This window comes from Tachysurus vachellii, chromosome 2 (assembly GCF_030014155.1).
Source record: "Tachysurus vachellii isolate PV-2020 chromosome 2, HZAU_Pvac_v1, whole genome shotgun sequence".
Taxonomy (NCBI): domain Eukaryota; kingdom Metazoa; phylum Chordata; class Actinopteri; order Siluriformes; family Bagridae; genus Tachysurus; species Tachysurus vachellii.
This window is the reverse complement of record NC_083461.1, coordinates 13,125,153-13,142,258: the sequence shown is the minus strand read 5'-3', so window position 1 is coordinate 13,142,258 and position 17,106 is coordinate 13,125,153. Positions and strand designations below refer to the sequence as shown.

General features: G+C 41.3%; 1 protein-coding gene across 13 annotated transcripts in view; it reads right to left on the bottom strand.

The window, feature by feature from the left end:
- The window catches only part of camk2g1 (calcium/calmodulin-dependent protein kinase (CaM kinase) II gamma 1), a 60,888-nt gene extending 45,613 nt beyond the window's left edge, over positions 1 to 15,275 (bottom strand). For all 13 annotated transcript variants that reach the window (XM_060897639.1, XM_060857080.1, XM_060897647.1 and 10 more), the window contains exons 1-2: positions 15,072 to 15,275; positions 12,314 to 12,408 (exon numbers count right to left, since the gene is read on the bottom strand). In XM_060897639.1, the coding sequence (XP_060753622.1) occupies positions 12,314 to 12,408; positions 15,072 to 15,136 (160 nt within the window). In that variant the 5' untranslated portion in view covers positions 15,137 to 15,275. The remainder of the gene's footprint in view (positions 1 to 12,313; positions 12,409 to 15,071) is intronic.
- Positions 15,276 to 17,106: the final 1,831 nt, after the last annotated feature.

Genomic DNA, 17,106 nt, shown 5'->3' with positions numbered 1-17,106 from the left:
CCTCGCACACTCCACCTCGCACACTCCACCTCGCACACTCCACCTCGCACACTCCACCTCGCACACTCCACCTCGCACTCCCTCGCACACTCCACCTCGCACTCCCTCGCACACTCCACCTCGCACTCCCTCGCACACTCCACCTCGCACTCCCTCGCACACTCCACCTCGCACTCCCTCGCACACTCCACCTCGCACTCCCTCGCACACTCCACCTCGCACACTCCACCTCGCACTCCCTCGCACACTCCACCTCGCACTCCCTCGCACACTCCACCTCGCACTCCCTCGCACACTCCACCTCGCACTCCCTCGCACACTCCACCTCGCACTCCCTCGCACACTCCACCTCGCACTCCCTCGCTCGCACACTCCCTCGCTCGCACACTCCACCTCGCACACTCCCTCGCTCGCACACTCCCTCGCTCGCACACTCCCTCGCTCGCACACTCCCTCGCTCGCACACTCCCTCGCTCGCACACTCCCTCGCTCGCACACTCCCTCGCTCGCACACTCCACCTCGCACACTCCACCTCGCACACTCCACCTCGCACACTCCACCTCGCACTCCCTCGCACACTCCACCTCGCACTCCCTCGCACTCCCTCGCACACTCCACCTCGCACTCCCTCGCACACTCCACCTCGCACTCCCTCGCACACTCCACCTCGCACTCCCTCGCACACTCCACCTCGCACTCCCTCGCACACTCCACCTCGCACTCCCTCGCACACTCCACCTCGCACTCCCTCGCACACTCCACCTCGCACTCCCTCGCTCGCACGCACACTCCCTCGCGCGCACACTCGCTCGCACGCCCCCCTTGCACACACACCCCCCCCCCCTCGCACACTCGCTCGCACACTCACACACTCACAATGTATGGATATATTTGGGGAGATGGGGTCTTCTGGGAGTCTCACACTCACACTCGCTTCACACTCCACGCTCTCACACCACACTCTCTCGCACGGTGGTGTTAAGAGAGTTGCCCCTCATTTTTTCCACCTGCAGCTGTGAGGTATTTTCTTTTGTTTTATGAGGAATCCATGTGTGATGTTTAATCCTAATCTATTCTGAAATAAGAAGCTCAGAAGACACCGTGTTCCACAGAAAAGCTACAGAGAAGCCGCTAGAGCGGTTACCTTTTTATTACTTGTGACGGCACCTTAAAATCATTTTGAAAATCATTCTCTAGGCTTAATTAGCTATTACAGCAGTTGCAATGTGCACACACCTCCGCTGAGATCAGACAAATTTAGAACTAATGGGTTTTAGAGGGAAATTAAATCAAGGATTACAATAGAACAACAAAAGAAAAGCACTTCATTATAACCTCCGCAGAGAGAATGTAGTGAAATGCGAATTCATATCACAGCATTAAACACCAAGCTACAACAAATTATAAGCATCTGTACAGCTGTGCATGGGATGCCAAGTATGAGCTAACAGCTTCATCAGGAGATATGGACCGGCTCCTTACTAGCTACCTCATGCTGGAATGAGCCAGAGTTAAGGTATAAAAGTTTCACAAATCTCTCCGTGTGATTATCAAGTTTGATTCAGCTTGAAGTCTTTAGACTTTTGTTCTTGTTGATTTAATTTGACCTATTTGTTCAGGAAAGACATCTTCCTTGTACCAAGAGTTCTCTTTTTACAACCTGAAGTCAAGGATTGTGACTAGTTATCGATTTATTTATCCCTTCTTTAAAATCCATCCATTTATTTCTGAATCATTTTTTGATTTTCAGGGCAGAGCCATTGCAAGGCATACATTCTAACCACTACGCTACTATCTGCCCAAACCAAACTAAAATATAGCATTTTTTAATTAACATTTCTAATATTAACTATTTTTCAAATAAAAAATCAAATAACTCAGATATTATCATCATAAGCCATGATTAAAAAAAACTCGAATGTGATATATATATATATATATATATAGACACACACACACACACACACACATATATACACACACACACATATATATACATATTATATATATACATATACATACATATTATATATATATATATATATATATATATATATATATATATATATATATATATATATATATATATATATATATATATACATACACACATATACATACATACACACACATATATATACACATTAATCAAGAATATTAAAATATATATGTAATATTTATTTATTTATTTTTTAATATTCTTGATTTTGGACTTATAATATTTTGAATTTTTCATACTGCTCCTGCACTAATGATTATAATAGACACTTTTTTTTTTTTTTTCATTTTAAGGACTAAATCCACAAATAATTGAGGAGACACATAATTCTGCACAAAGGTCAAGCCTTCAGTCACAGTGAACGTTAAGAAGCCCTTTGTTGCCTACGAGAGCATGTCAGCTGCTTCGCCTCTTGCCCCGTCTGTTCTTCTGAAGAGGCTTCTGGTTGGCACGGCTAACTGGTTCAAATTAGAGAAGCAGCAACAGTACTATATGTCTCTTTTCCTTTTAGCAAAATAATACAGGTTCACACATGAATGCAGTGTGTGAAGAGAAATGCACAAGCTGCAGTATTAAGAAGGCAACCCGGCTCACCCCGACGCACTTCTGGAGCATTTTAAGTAGATCCAAAGAGGATACAATTCTCCATAACAAAGGCTGTCACCAGTAGCAGGGCTCAGCCACACACCGCTCAAGTAAAATATCCCACTATCTTACTTTAAAACTCCAACTCACAACCACTGGGCGAAACCGAATCTGAGGCTGAAGTAGAGGCAGAGGCACCACAGATCAGAGGAGAAAACCTCAAAACGATCAGTTAATGTGAAGCTCCTTCCTGAGAGAGAAGTCTTACATCACTTCTCTTCTCTTCTCTTCATACAGCTAAAAGGAGTAGAACCAGAAATCAACGCTACTGTGTGCCTCGTCCTCCAGCTGCGGTCAAAGCCCCAGCTTCCTGCCCCCCACCCCCACCACACAAATGAAGTCATTACATTTTTCTTTACAAGAGATCAATAGAAATGTTGAATTATCAATCAGCCCAAGCCCCAGTTATTGAGTACTCGGTGTCATTAGGCGTTGATGCAAATATGAAGCTGGACATGCTCATCAGGGAAAAGTGCAAATTATACACACTGTGCTTTCCATCTTTTCTCCATCTGTGTATATCTATCTATCTATCTATCTATCTATCTATCCATCTATCCATCTATCTAAAAATGTGCGTTTTTATGTTCTTGAAAACACTCAACAACCTTTAAAATCCAAACTGGTTACAAAAAGAGTGTTGTGTTTGGTAGACAGCTTTGTAGACCGTTATGACAACTGAAACTGTGACTCACACTAACAATCAGTTATCACACCTGTATATATAGTGGTTGTGACATCCTATCAACGTATCCATCCATCCATCCGTTCCACACATCCGCCCTCACTATCTCTCTAAAACTGGAATGGATAAAGCAATCATGCTGGTGAAACAAACTGCTGGTGAAACAAAAACAAACATTAAGGTCTCATGTTTTCCTGTAGCTTTTAATTCTTGCTAATGCTACTTTACATTGTACAGGAACTTGTGGTTCTCACAAAACTCACCGCTGAGAAGAAGTCAGTTTTTTGATATGTTTGAAATTAAAAAACTATTTGTTTTTGTTCAAGCAGTACAGAAAAAGGATGGATAGATGGACAGATGGATCATCATTCTCACGCAAGATAATTTCCTTTCTTCAACACATGCACCTGCAGCTTCTGCACATGCATCGTCAGGCAATTTCATCTGCGATACACATGCTCAATGGCTCATGGCTAAAATCAGCTGCTCTGATTAATAGAGGAAAGAGGAATTCCATTATGTTCTGTTGGACACCTAACAAAAGATGGTTACAGCATCACTGGGAACACTCATCCCCTTTTTTTTGGAGTTTATAAACAAATACCAGACACTGTCCAGGGTCAACATTTATGACACATGGCCAGCATGAAGAAAATCTGCTAGTCTGGAGTTCAATACATTCTTTACACCTCCCAAATACATGTTGGATGATTGTGAATAATTGTGTGTGTGTGTGTGTGTGTGTGTGTGTGCGTGCGCTCTCTTATCACTCCCTGCACTGCACCTCGCTTCTTCAGATCTATCAGCATTCGACCGGTCCCACCATCTCTCCGGCTAAATGGTAGGTATACAGCAATACTCTTTTCTGTTCTGGCACCGAGATGGTGAACTGGACTTACCCTAATTGTCCGAACAGCTGAGTCACAAACGACAGGTGAAGACCTACCTCTTCCTGAAACACTCGAACTAACACTTTTCCCAGTTTGTGATATGTGTATATCAAAAAAATCTGAACACAGTTTTAGGTTGATGGTATGCTAAGTCTGTAAACTAGTGAACCAGTGGTAATGTATTCATCAATAGAGACTTAAAAGCACTGTGGTACATCACTCTGGATAAGGGAGTCTGCCAAATATGTATGTATGTGAGAGAGTGAGTGAGTGAGTGGTTGAGTGTTAATGGGTGAATGAGTGAATGAGTGTTAATGGAGGGGGCACGGTGGCTTAGTGGTTAACACGTTCACCTCACACATCCAGGGCTGGGGGTTCGATTCCAGCCTCCACCTTGTGTGTGTGGAGTTTGCATGTTCTCACCGTGCCTCGGGGGTTTCCTCCGGGTACTCCGGTTTCCTCTCCCGGTCCAAAGACATGCATGGTAGGTTGATTGGCATCTCTGGAAAAATTGTCTGTAGTGTGTGATTGCGTGAGTGAATGAGAGTGTGTGTGTGTGTGTGTGTGTGTGTGTGATGGGTTGGCACTCCGTCCAGGGTGTATCCTGCCTTGATGCCCGATGACGCCTGAGATAGGCACAGGCTCCCCGTGACCCGAGGTAGTTCGGATAAGCGGTAGAAAATGAATGAGTGAGAGAGTGTTAATGGATGAATGAGTGAGTGAGTGTTAATGGATGAATGAGGGAGTGAGTGAGTGAGTCCCTCAGATGGTTCTGATCTGGATGAAAGAAATTAGAGTGTTTGTCTAAGACATCTTCCCCTTTGCAAGTGAGATTTGACCTGCACAGACACAGCCCCAACTGTGAATCATGGCTATAATTATGGTAAACCTTGTGAAATGCAACCCAGCCTTAGGAGAGGAAGACAGATTTGAGCTTTGTCCCATGAACTCAGATGTGTGTTTGTGTGGAATCAGTAAGTCAAGCTGATAGAAGCCACAAATATGGAGGGTGTTACACCGACCTTATTCCTCAGCTCTGTGGGGAAGTGAACTGTGAGCAAGAAGACTGCTAGAAGTGGTTAAGACAGAGCAAACACACTGCGTGTGCAGCATTAGAGTCCGAAGCGTGTGACAATTCGAGAAAAGTATGAGCGATAATCCTGAAAATCTTAAGAGAGCAAAAACGCATTCGATACGTCACGTTAGAAGTCCTGTGTGCCGATAAAGTTCAGTCCAGCAGGGCAAAGATAATCATCCTGCATATTTCTAAAGCAGTGTTTTTGGTGTGTGTGTGCGTGTGTGTGTCCGCAGTAAACTGCCTGTTCTGCATCAACCACACTATTCCGCCCTGCCACAACCGACCACATAAAAACAGAACAAAAGTTAAAATAAAAAACACAAAAAGAACGAGTGAAAAATAACACACACATAAATAAGCACATCTGAAGAGAACGCGAATACGAAAAATTAGATATAGGGCGTAGAGTGGGAAAAGAATAACAGATAAAGAAATACAGAAAGAAATTTACAAGGTAGGAGCTGTGGCTGAAGAGAAAAGAAAAAAAGTTGTAGAGATGGGGGATAGAGAGAGAGAGGGAGAGAGAGAGAGAGAGAGAAAGACAAAGAAGCTGTGCCTGGGCCAGGAGAGCGCTGTATTAGCTGACATTTCATAAACATCAGAGCCCAGCATGTGTTGAGCGATGGGCCAAAGTGTTTACTAAGTGTTACTGGAAGCCTGGGGTGATTTATACAGCCTTGTAGACAACACACACACACACACACACACACACACACACACACACAGTTAAACAGTAAAGGCCAATGACAAATAATGCAACAGAGAGCTGGTCCAATATTTATCCAGAAGAGGCTAAAATGTTGAGGGAGGGTGTGTCATGCAGGTGAGGATTAAGCATGACAAACACTTACACCAGAGCCAGAAACGTACAATCAGATAGTCCTACCTGTAAAATTATTTATTTTAACTCAATTAAGAAGCGTTTTTTAACTTCAGAGGTGTGACGATTATTCGTATTTACTGCTCTGGCATGCGAACAAACCTGCACCTCCACTTCACCTGACAACGCGTTTAGCTAGTACTCCATCTGTCCCATCTGCATGTCAGGGCTTGTGTATGTGTACTTGTATCTATAATCTGTATTTGTATTTCTTTGTGTATTGTGGTCTGGCTTGATTCCTGTGTATCTTGAACTGCACAGATTAAAGGAGAACATACTCTATATGATTTATGGCTATGAGATTTTAGTCTTAATTTAACATTCTTGCTCGCTTAGTCAGTAAACCGAGTGCATGTTGCTTCGCCTTACTGTCTTTCTCTGACCGCATAAATACATCACCCTAACCCCATTCAATTAAAACTGAATCAGTGCTAATATTGTACTGTATTATGACCTTCCACCAATCAGCCCCACCCTCCATTTTCATCATATTGCAGCCTACATTTTCACACACTGATTAAAAGCACTGTTATAGGCAATAAAACCGTCTGTTTCTTTAGTCATTCCATTCGAGATCTCTCTGTGAAGGCCAGCTTATGTTTCTTGCTTTGAAAGTCCATCTGTTTGACTTGCCATCTCTTATTGTGTGCTAGTGGTGGGTGGCACGGGGAAAAATTGTGATCACACAGCAGCTTAAAACGATCACTGCTTCATTAGATAATCGCAGTATAAAATGATAAAAATGTATTTTTGTTTTTTTTCCTAACCAGGCAAGAAAACAAAGCATCGCCTTTAGCTTTAGATTTAAAAAACATTTTTTTTTTAAACAACAACTACAAAAACACAAAACATGCGGAGACTGGCAAACCACTCAGGCACTGATTGAATGCTGCTTCCTTACCGAGTGTTAAAATAAATCGCTCGTTTTAGTTTTACAATAAAATAACAACCATGTCTTGTATTGCCTGGTCAGCATGAATCTTCTCCACACATGGCATGAGCGAGTGCAACAAATCTGACATCGTGCCATAATTTATTCAAACCTGTTTCAGAGATCAAATCCCTAGAGACCAATGCACAAGGCAAAAGACAACACCGTGGAGTGATGCGATTGTGCATTTGACCTAGTTCTGAATGAAAAGCATTCACCTTGTTTATAATACATTGATAATTAACGACTTTTATAATTCATTTATTGTCTACCAAACATCTGTAGGCAGGCTTTAAAAAGACCTTATTTAAGACAATGATACTGGCACAAGCCATTATAGTTAAGAGAAGATTCACTACAATCATAACACACAGACTACACAGTCATTACCTTTAATATGAACGCATCGACCTCTGCGACACTTTATTACATTCGTTTGACTGTTGATGAACTGACGACACCATTTCAGAGGTGAGCGTTGACTGAAAACCTGCTGAAATTGAGCCAGTATACCATTTGCAGGTGCTGAGGAGCATCTCGGCATCGCGTACAAACAGTGTGGACACAGAAAACCGTTGTTCTCCTTTTTTTCCCTCATTGAATTATGTGTGGATAATGTGCAAATCATCGTTTTCTCACACTAAAGGTGTCTAATATCCAAACCTTAACCTAATTATAACAACAGGTATTAAAGATCAACTCTCCTATCGGAGTGCCTTCTGTCTTTTCTGTGCGTTTTTGAGCCATTCCCATCGTCATGCTCCCACTCAGGTGCGTAACTGTATTTCTCTGCCTTCCTCAGGCTTAGATCTGCTGCCTCTGTGCTTTTGCAGCTCGCAGAGAGAAAACAAAACAAACCCGCAAATTTCTTCATTTTAATCTAAGTGTCATTACAGAAGATAACCAATGCGTGAGATGGTCTTCAGTACGAGAGAGAGAGAGAAAAGAGAGAGAGAGAGAAGAGAGAAAAGAGAGAGAAGAGAGAAAAGAGAAAAGAGAGAGAGAAAAGAGAGAGAAGAGAGAAAAGAGAGAGAGAGAGAGAGAGAAAAGAGAGAGAGAGAGAGAGAGAGAGAGAAAAGAGAGAAAAGAGAGAAAAGAGAGAAAAGAGAGAAGAGAGAAAAGAGAGAGAGAGAGAGAGAGAGAGAAAAGAGAGAAAAGAGAGAAAAGAGAGAGAAGAGAGAGAAGAGAGAAAAGAGAGAAAAGAGAGAAAAGAGAGAAAAGAGAGAGAAGAGAGAGAAGAGAGAGAGAGAGAGAAGAGAGGAAAGAAAAAGAGAGAGAAAGAAAAAGAGAGAGAAAGAAAAAGAGAGAAAGAAAAAGAGAAGAGAAAGCGAGAGAGAGAGAGAGAGAGAGAGAGAGAGAGAAAGAGAAAGAAAAAGAGAAAGAGAGAGAGAGAGAAAGAAAAAGAGAAGAGAAAGCGAGAGAGAGAGAGAGAGAGAGAGAGAGAGAGAGAGAGAGAAAGCGAGAGAGAGAGAGAGAGAGCGAGAGAGAGAGAGAGAAGAGAGAAGAGCCTGGGAAGGAAGGGTGGGAGGGAAAGAGGAAATCGATATAGGCTTCACAAAAGGCCACAGTATGGGGTCACTCAGAACAAAGCATTTAAAAGGGGCACAGTGGAAATAAGTGTAGTGCCAATTTCAAAAAACACAACAACTCAGAAACCGTTCTGCTTTCTCAACATTACATCTGTAGTCTAGTGTTTTTAACAGTAAATGAAAGGGAAAGCAAGCAGGTAGATAACAATGATTAGGAGAACAAGGAACTAATTTTGCACACTGAAGTGGTTATTAACTCTTTCCCAGTTGCATAAAGCTGCTCACAAATGTATTAAAAGTTCTCCAGAGGCTCCAGAGAAACCACACAATGCTAGAATTAAGAGTAAACATTAACAACTGTAGCGGGAACGAAGGAGCCAGTTTCAGCTCCCGCGTCCATTCACACACTGCTACTGGTGAATTAGTGCAGAGAAAATTACCTTCACACTGTTGATCTCGGTCCTGTTGAACACTCAGTTCTGAAGGAACCACAACTTGAGCTGAACTTAACAGTAAATATAATAGAGACATAAAACCAAACACTAAATAGACCAAATGTTGACCAAATATCGGTGTGCACTATTTCTACCTCCACACGTATGTCTCTGTATGGTTGTCTTGGTGACAAAAAGGAAAAACCAAATGCAGCATGGGTGCTTAGTTACAGCAGAAATCACTTAGAAATAATTAAATAATAGAAAATAATGACAAAATGAGGGGTCATGGATTTGTAACTGCTGTCCCATGCAATATTGCCCTAGCCAGTACAAAGCAGTACGACATGCCTGGATGGATGGGCTGGAGCCCAAGCAGCATGCAATCTAATGATGAAATCAAAAAACATTTAGTCTTGAATGGATCTCATGGTCTACAGAAATGTCTAATCCGCCTTGTTCTGTCTCTGTATTGCAGAAACTGGCATAGATTATTGAAAACGCTTGCACTACTACTACTATTAATGCACATCAAAAGATGCGTGCAAAAGCAGGGGAGCTGTATGCAGACTCAGTGACAGTGATCTTAACTGAATCAGGTGTCAGAACGGTTTCAGATGCACCTGGTCACGTCACTGGGTTGTTGACCCGTTCAGGACAGACCTCTTTCTCATAGGCCAGCTTAGCTGAAGTAAACAAGCCTGTCAATAGCTGTGCAAACACACACTTAAACTCATCACATCCCTCATATTGTTTTCCAGAACAATCAAAAGTTTGTTCGATTCAGGTTTGGTGGAAAAGGTCCAAATAAACTATATCAACTGTGATATATTAAATGGCTAAAAAGAAAACTAGGTTTGACAACAACAACAACAACAACAATAACCCCTACTGCTACTGAAACCTCGTGTGACCTAGAGAAACCTCATGAAGACCTGGACTAAATCATAATCAGTTTTAAATCAACAATGCTACACAATCTATGTTTTGTGACTGAGACTCCCTTTACTCTACTCAGCACCTGATGACCCCCTGCTATCTTTCATTTCATTTCAGTGATTTACACATCTTGTAGGAATAACAAAAAAAGTGCAGACCAAGAGACTGTTCGTTGGGATCCCAAGAGTCTTAGTCAGATACAATTAAATAAGTGGATTAACCTCAATACACAGCAATCCTCACACAAATAGAAAGGGGGTAGGATGGATACATAGATGAAAAAGCAAAAGAGCCAAAAGATGTAGTTTCAGATACAATTAATTATGAAATTATGTAATAAACAAAGCAGCGTTTGTTAGATGACACTGACAGAAATGAGAGTTACTCAGTCGATCATTTACACTGGATATACTGTATGAGGACAGCCGGAAAGTGTCATTTAGACAGCATGTGTAGGACATCTCAAGGCAAATCCTATAGTCAACCATTTACACGCATGCACCAGGAAATATATTAAACAGGGCAGAGTGGAACGCACGGACAGATGGTTCAATTACGAGGGCATAAAACAATTAAGAGAGAGGAAGCCTTTCTTACACCCAGGCCAACAGTTAACCGTCACAGGATCACAATCAAACAGAAACACATCTCTGTACTCAACTGCGTACTTATTAAGGATAAATGGGTCTACAAACCTGCAGTGCACATCTGCCCCCCATTTCTCCCAAGCTCCTGCTACACGTCCCCCGCTCAGCTAGTCTTGTCCTCTACATCTATGCCAGCCAATCAGAAAAGGCTCTAGGGAAACGGTTGCCTAGCTACTGCAACAAGCTCTGGGTCAACCCATCCAATCACAGGGTCATTACAGATCCACACTACATCTTTCAGCTAAATCCTTAAGTGTCTAGATATGAAAAAGATGAGAAGAGTAAGCGGGGGGGCATTGCACAAATAACTATTTTTTGGGATGAGGAGTTATTTAGAGCATTGAGCCACTCTTCACGTCAGCACTAACCACGTTAAAATCACCCGAAAGTAGGTGTGCAGGAAAAAAAAAGGACATTCAAACCATGTCAGCTAAGGCACTAGATAAATGAATCCAAGAAATGCTGAGCAACGCTATGAAAGGGTCTCTGGATGAAATGGCGTTTTCCCGTATGACCAGTCAAGGCTTTAGGTCATGCCCTCTTGCTCAGCTAATAGGATGGGTGCAGTACGGTCCTCTGAAGCAGCCCTTAATTGGTGCAACTGCTGGAGAAAAGCAGCACGTCAATGACAGAGGCCGAGCCCCTGATGAGGCACTTGCACTACACACGGAACATCACTTTTCCCATTAACTGAAAGAAAAATTCCTTTCTGCAGAATGAAGGAGAGTGAAAGGATATTTAAGAAGTTGTTACTTCCTTACTCACGGCCAAAATATTTACTGAACACGTCTAAAAACCCTGAGGCGTGAGTCGTAAGAGGCCATACTACAACAACAACAACTTATTTCTCATTTCAGAATCATTTGATTATGAAATATGATTCATGTCTGTACCTGACTGAACAAGACTATTAACCAGTATGTAAAACATTACCCTAAAAAAATGTGTTGAACTGCTTCAAGCTTGCCAAACCGATTAATGATTAATATTTTTATTTATTTTTATATCCTCACACATCAACAGTGTGCGAATGCAACAGAGCTGGAAAACACGGACCACCTTGCAGCAGTGCGGTTTCTAAGCACATGAAGTAAACTTATTCCTTTATGGGTAAGCATGAGCTTATGTCTGAAGAACAAACATCCACCACCAAATAGCTTGTTTTCTCTCACCGCCTTTAGTGCTACAGCAACCAAAAGCAGACTATTTCTGAAATGAAACAATTATGCAATTATTTAGAAACGTTCAGGCACACAAAGCCCATGGTGTATTTTTATGTGACACTCGCTCGAATTTCAGGAATCGAATATGACTGCCACTACACTACATTTCACTCCGCATTCCATTTGTTGCCCCAGAAAACCATGACCTGGCTGGAACCGTAACTCTTGTCTCCCTGTCAAGCGCATACCGCACTGCTGTATGCCCTACAATACCTAGAGCTGCACAGAAGACAGTCAGACGGCCCCTTTCTAAAGAGCACGCTCTTTTATTAACGACGTGTAATCCCAGGAGGCAGGCCAACATACCAGATCTTCTGCCTCCACTTCCCCCATCGCTCACAGCAGTAAAACAGCAAAGGAGCTTTACCAGCATGCCAGAGCCAGATGATATCACTCACGTTTATGGTGAAGTGGGCCACTGTCAAACCTTACCTCTGGCTGTCAGTTTCTTCGTGTTGATTATTTTTGCAGCATATTCCTGGCCTGTAGACTTTTTCACACATCTGCGCACCACGGAAAAGGCACCCCTGGGGAGTGGAAAAAAAAAAAAAAGATGTGATGTCAAGTAGTGTGTTGAATGGTTACTGATGCAATGCACAGAATGATTGCCAATCATGTGTCATGCAGAGGAAGGGCCATGAGAAATTTACTACTAAAGGTATAGAATTGACTTATATGTGTGAATTACTATATATGCAGTATACATATATACACACACATGTGGCTATGCAGTGGGTATGAGTGTCAAATCCATAAGAGATATAACACACAAATATCAACACTCACCCAAAAAATAAAGTGCAACAAATCAAAATTAGTTTTACTGAAGAAAACTTTATAATACAGCCTTTATTTGACACATGGCTGAGTCAATATCAAGACTTTTCCCATTATTATTTTGAGAGAGCTGCCAGGGGCAGTAGCAAAGATTTTGAAAACGCTACGCTTATAGAAAAAGTCAATTATAGGAACCTTAATGTGTCTTGGTTGTCCAAATCTATGGGAAATTAGAAAGGGTTTAAAACTACATTCTTTCAGCAAACAATGACCCTTTTTTGCTGGGTGTAGATGGGGTAGAGACGTGCATCAGACATTCAGACACTGAAAACAGGTGTCGTGAAAAGAGAGCTTGAACTGTACGTGAGACAAGAAGTTTTCTATCCTTCATACTGTCATGTGAAGTAAATTGTCTGGCACATACAAGATATTATGAAATAATTCAAATCTGCTTACAATAATAGGTGTCATTTCTAAAAAGCCAATTTAAAACCAATTTTAAAAATAATAAAAAAAAACAATTATATAAGCAAAAATCCCATAAAGATAATGAGAAGTGGATTGCAATTGTGATTGCGCTTAAGATTTAAGAAGCTAACATAACTACTAGCCGGCTAGTAGCCTGCTGGATGTCACCTTACCCATATACCTGTTCATTAATCAAGCAGGTTTCTGACTCCACTGCCATGGTGCCATTCGCACATCAGAAAATTCATTAAATTCAATGGACATTATCAGAAAGAAGACTTTTGGGAAAATATTCATTGTATAAATATTACATTTATGAATTTATTACAAATAAGCAAACCAGAGGTGATAGCAGCATGGAAAAACTCCCTGAGAAAATATGAGGTAGTGCAAGCTTGTACCTGGTAATGTGATTATAAACAATTTCCTTTCTTTAAGTGTGTACTTTATGGTCAAAAAGTGCAATTCTGAAGACATATATTTAACATGAAGTTAATTTTGTTGAAGTTATCAACTATTCACACAGACAGACTTGAGTACAAAACTGTTCATGGCAATTAAGCCCTAAGCCACAGTCTAAAAAAGCTAGGTCAACAACCTTTGGCTCATTTGGTTCAAAATTTGTTTCATTTACATACATACATGCATACCACACACACACACACACACACACACACACACACACACACACATGTACACACATACACACGTACACACATACAAAAGTACATCAAGTCAGTTCTTAAATCTAGCTCATGTACACTGCAGTGAAATCTCCAGGACCTTCAGGATTACAGCACAACATATGCACAGTGCACACGACTATATATTATGACAAATGTGTTGGACTGCTTCAATCTTGTCAAACTGATTAATGCTTAATTATGTGCTCAGGGAGGTATTTTTTATATCCTCACACATCAACAGTGTGTGAATGCAACAGCGCTGGAAAACACGGACCACCTTGCAGCACTACAGTTTATAAGCACATGAAGTAAACTTATTCCTTTATCGGTAAGCACAAGCTTATGTCTGAAGAACAAACATCCACCACCAATTAGCTCGTTTTCTCTCACCACCTTTAGTGCTACAGCAACCTATAAAAGCAGACTATTTCTGAAATGAAACAATTATGCAATTATTTCTAAACAAAAAGTCCATGTGAATTTCAGGAATCGAATATAACCGTCCCTATACTATATATTATGCAAATACAGTGCAACATTTAATAAACAATAAACAATGTAAAATAAACATAAAAGTTTTTTTATATATATATTATTATACTTATATATAATTTTTTTTCAATATTTTTTTTTTTTTGTCACCACCGCCTTGTTTGTTTCAAACGGTCTGTTTATACCGGGATACTGCGATATTTTTTAGACGAGGTGATCATACCGTGAAGGTGTCAAATCGCAACACCTTTATCCGACATGCATTTAAACAGATGCTCGTGCACTTTGATAGGAGGTGTCTTTTTTTTTTTTTTTTCTTTTTTTTTGTAGTTAAACTGCTGTGGAGAAAAGCAAACAGCTTCCTGGCTCACAGTTACAGTGCTACAGTGTTTCATCACAGCCTAGCTGTCATTAACGTGCATGAAACCCAAGTACGCAAACCACAAGCAAATGTAAGCCAAATGCGTAAACAAACCAAAAATACGTAAACGCACCAAAATGCGTAAAAACACACCAAAATGCGTAAACACACCAAAATGCTCTCTGTTTCTGAGCGCAATGAGATCCAAACCCAAACCCAAAGCCAGACTCGATCACGTCTATCACGGCTTTAATCTGGAAAGCACCGTTCTGTGCTTTCACCGAGGTTTAGGACTAGTTGCGAGTCGTTTGCTCTGCTGTCAACGTCTAGCTAAAACAATGGGATTTTACACGTACAGGGGAGTTAAGTTGCGACGGAAAGCACAGAAAGTACTCAAGCTACTTACTTCCCGAGCTCCTCGTAAAGCTGGTAATCTTCCGTAAACCTGGTGGAGGTGACAATTGTAGCCATGTTGTGCGGGGAGGGGGTGTCGCCGAGCGCTTCTCTGACCGCTGTGTTCGCGTTTCGGGAGGAGATCCTCTGAATTTCATGTGTTCAGACAGAAAAGGGAGGGAGAGAGAGAGAGAGAGAGAGAGAGAAGAGGAGGGAGTGTTGGTGGAGTTGGATAGGAAGTCACATCACGCGATATCTCACGAGACTTCGTCCAAGCCCGCAAAGTCATGATGATGCGTAAAGGCGTGCAGACTATTTTAATTCAAACGTTTATCCTTTATTTATGTACGTGTTTGTTCCTGTATGAATAAACGTACGTCACAGATTCGATATAAGTGTTCTATTTAATGTATATGTAGGTATATGCGAGATTAAAAGGAGGGCAGAGCAAAAAAAAAAAAAAAAAAAAAGGTGGCTCCTGATTTTATTCATAGGCTGCAAAATAAATGGCTGCGTAGAGGGTTGGATTCATAGCACAGTAGGATTCAGGGGATTTGGTTCAAATAATTCTGTAGGTCGTTATATTATTCTAATAGCTCGTAACAAGTAAACTGTGCAGTGCTTCAGTGTTTTGTTTTTGCACTTTGTTTAATTGTGTGGGTGTTTGATGAAATAGTTTGGATGAAAACCTGCTTTAAGGAAACTATAGTCATGTGATGTTTCGAATTGCAAGGAAGGGCTCCTAGACAGGTTCTACAACATAGTTAGAGCTTTGCCTACGCAGAATAGGCAAAGCGAATACCGCTTCTCAATGGCTAAGAAGTGACACAGTGGTGCACCTGGTAGTGTTGCTACATCACAGCTGCAGGGTCCCTGGTTCAATCCTGACCTTTGTTTGTGCTAAACAGGTGAGGGCCAGAGATACTGATCAGAACCCTTTCTGCTCCAGTGTGCTCACTCTTACTTCCTAACAAGATGGGATATGTAAAGAAACGCATTTGGTGCATTCTTCTAGTTTCCACACGCCCACAGGATTCGTCTCTTAATGTCCGTAAACATGCAGATAAGTGGAAAGTTTAAGCTAAATTGCCACTAGGTGTGAATGAATGTGTGTCCCATCCTGGGTGTATTCCCACCTCATGCCTCTCTGTTTAGGCTCCAGATCCACCATGACCCCGAGCAGTAACCCTAAAGCAGCTTGTGAAATTGAATATTAAGTGTAATGACGTGTGCCAGTGCATGACTGATAACACATGCTCATAATAGATGTGAAAGTCTCTCAGTGTTTGAATGAGGTCTACAAACACTATTTTTCAGAGAGGAGCATTGCAATGAAGTGGTAATGTTTACATTGGCTGTTCTCTATCCATTCTGGTTGTCGATTCCCTTAAATGGTGTTCACTGCAGAGCACTGGGTATAGTTAGTGACCCTATCCCCATCCGGTTAGCAGCCGTTGTTTAATATTTCACTGCCTATGGTGAAAAAGATCCTTTAATTCACGGACCGCTGTCTCATATATTGCTAGATAGACTGATGTAGAGGGCTATATGATTTAAGCTCCCTCAGAACTCCGCATTGCTAAAGCACAAGTACTATTATACCTATGTATAACAGCTTGAATAAGAATCATTAAGGCATTGTATAATTTTGTAATTCTTAGGTGGCATGCTCATTATTAAGTTTGATGGTACAAAACAAGCATTTATTCATTTGTGAATATAAAATGCACAAGTGATATTCAGGAGCCTGGGTAAACATTCCAAAATGCATCTGTTTGAGCCATCAACATCAACATCTAGGAATGATTAAAAAAATCAATCACTGTAATGGGAAAAGAAACAGTATAATATAGCATTTTGTCTCTTTGTTAAGTAAGAGCATTTCAGACATTTCACTAGATGTTTAGATCCTGTCAGCAATCTTAGGAAAAAAGTCAAATCTAGAACACTTCATGGGAACCTGTTTCCCAGAAATCTGTGGGAACAGATAAACTATAAGTGCAGAACCCTACAACAAATTGTTTTCTGGATAGAAAGGCTTCAAACCT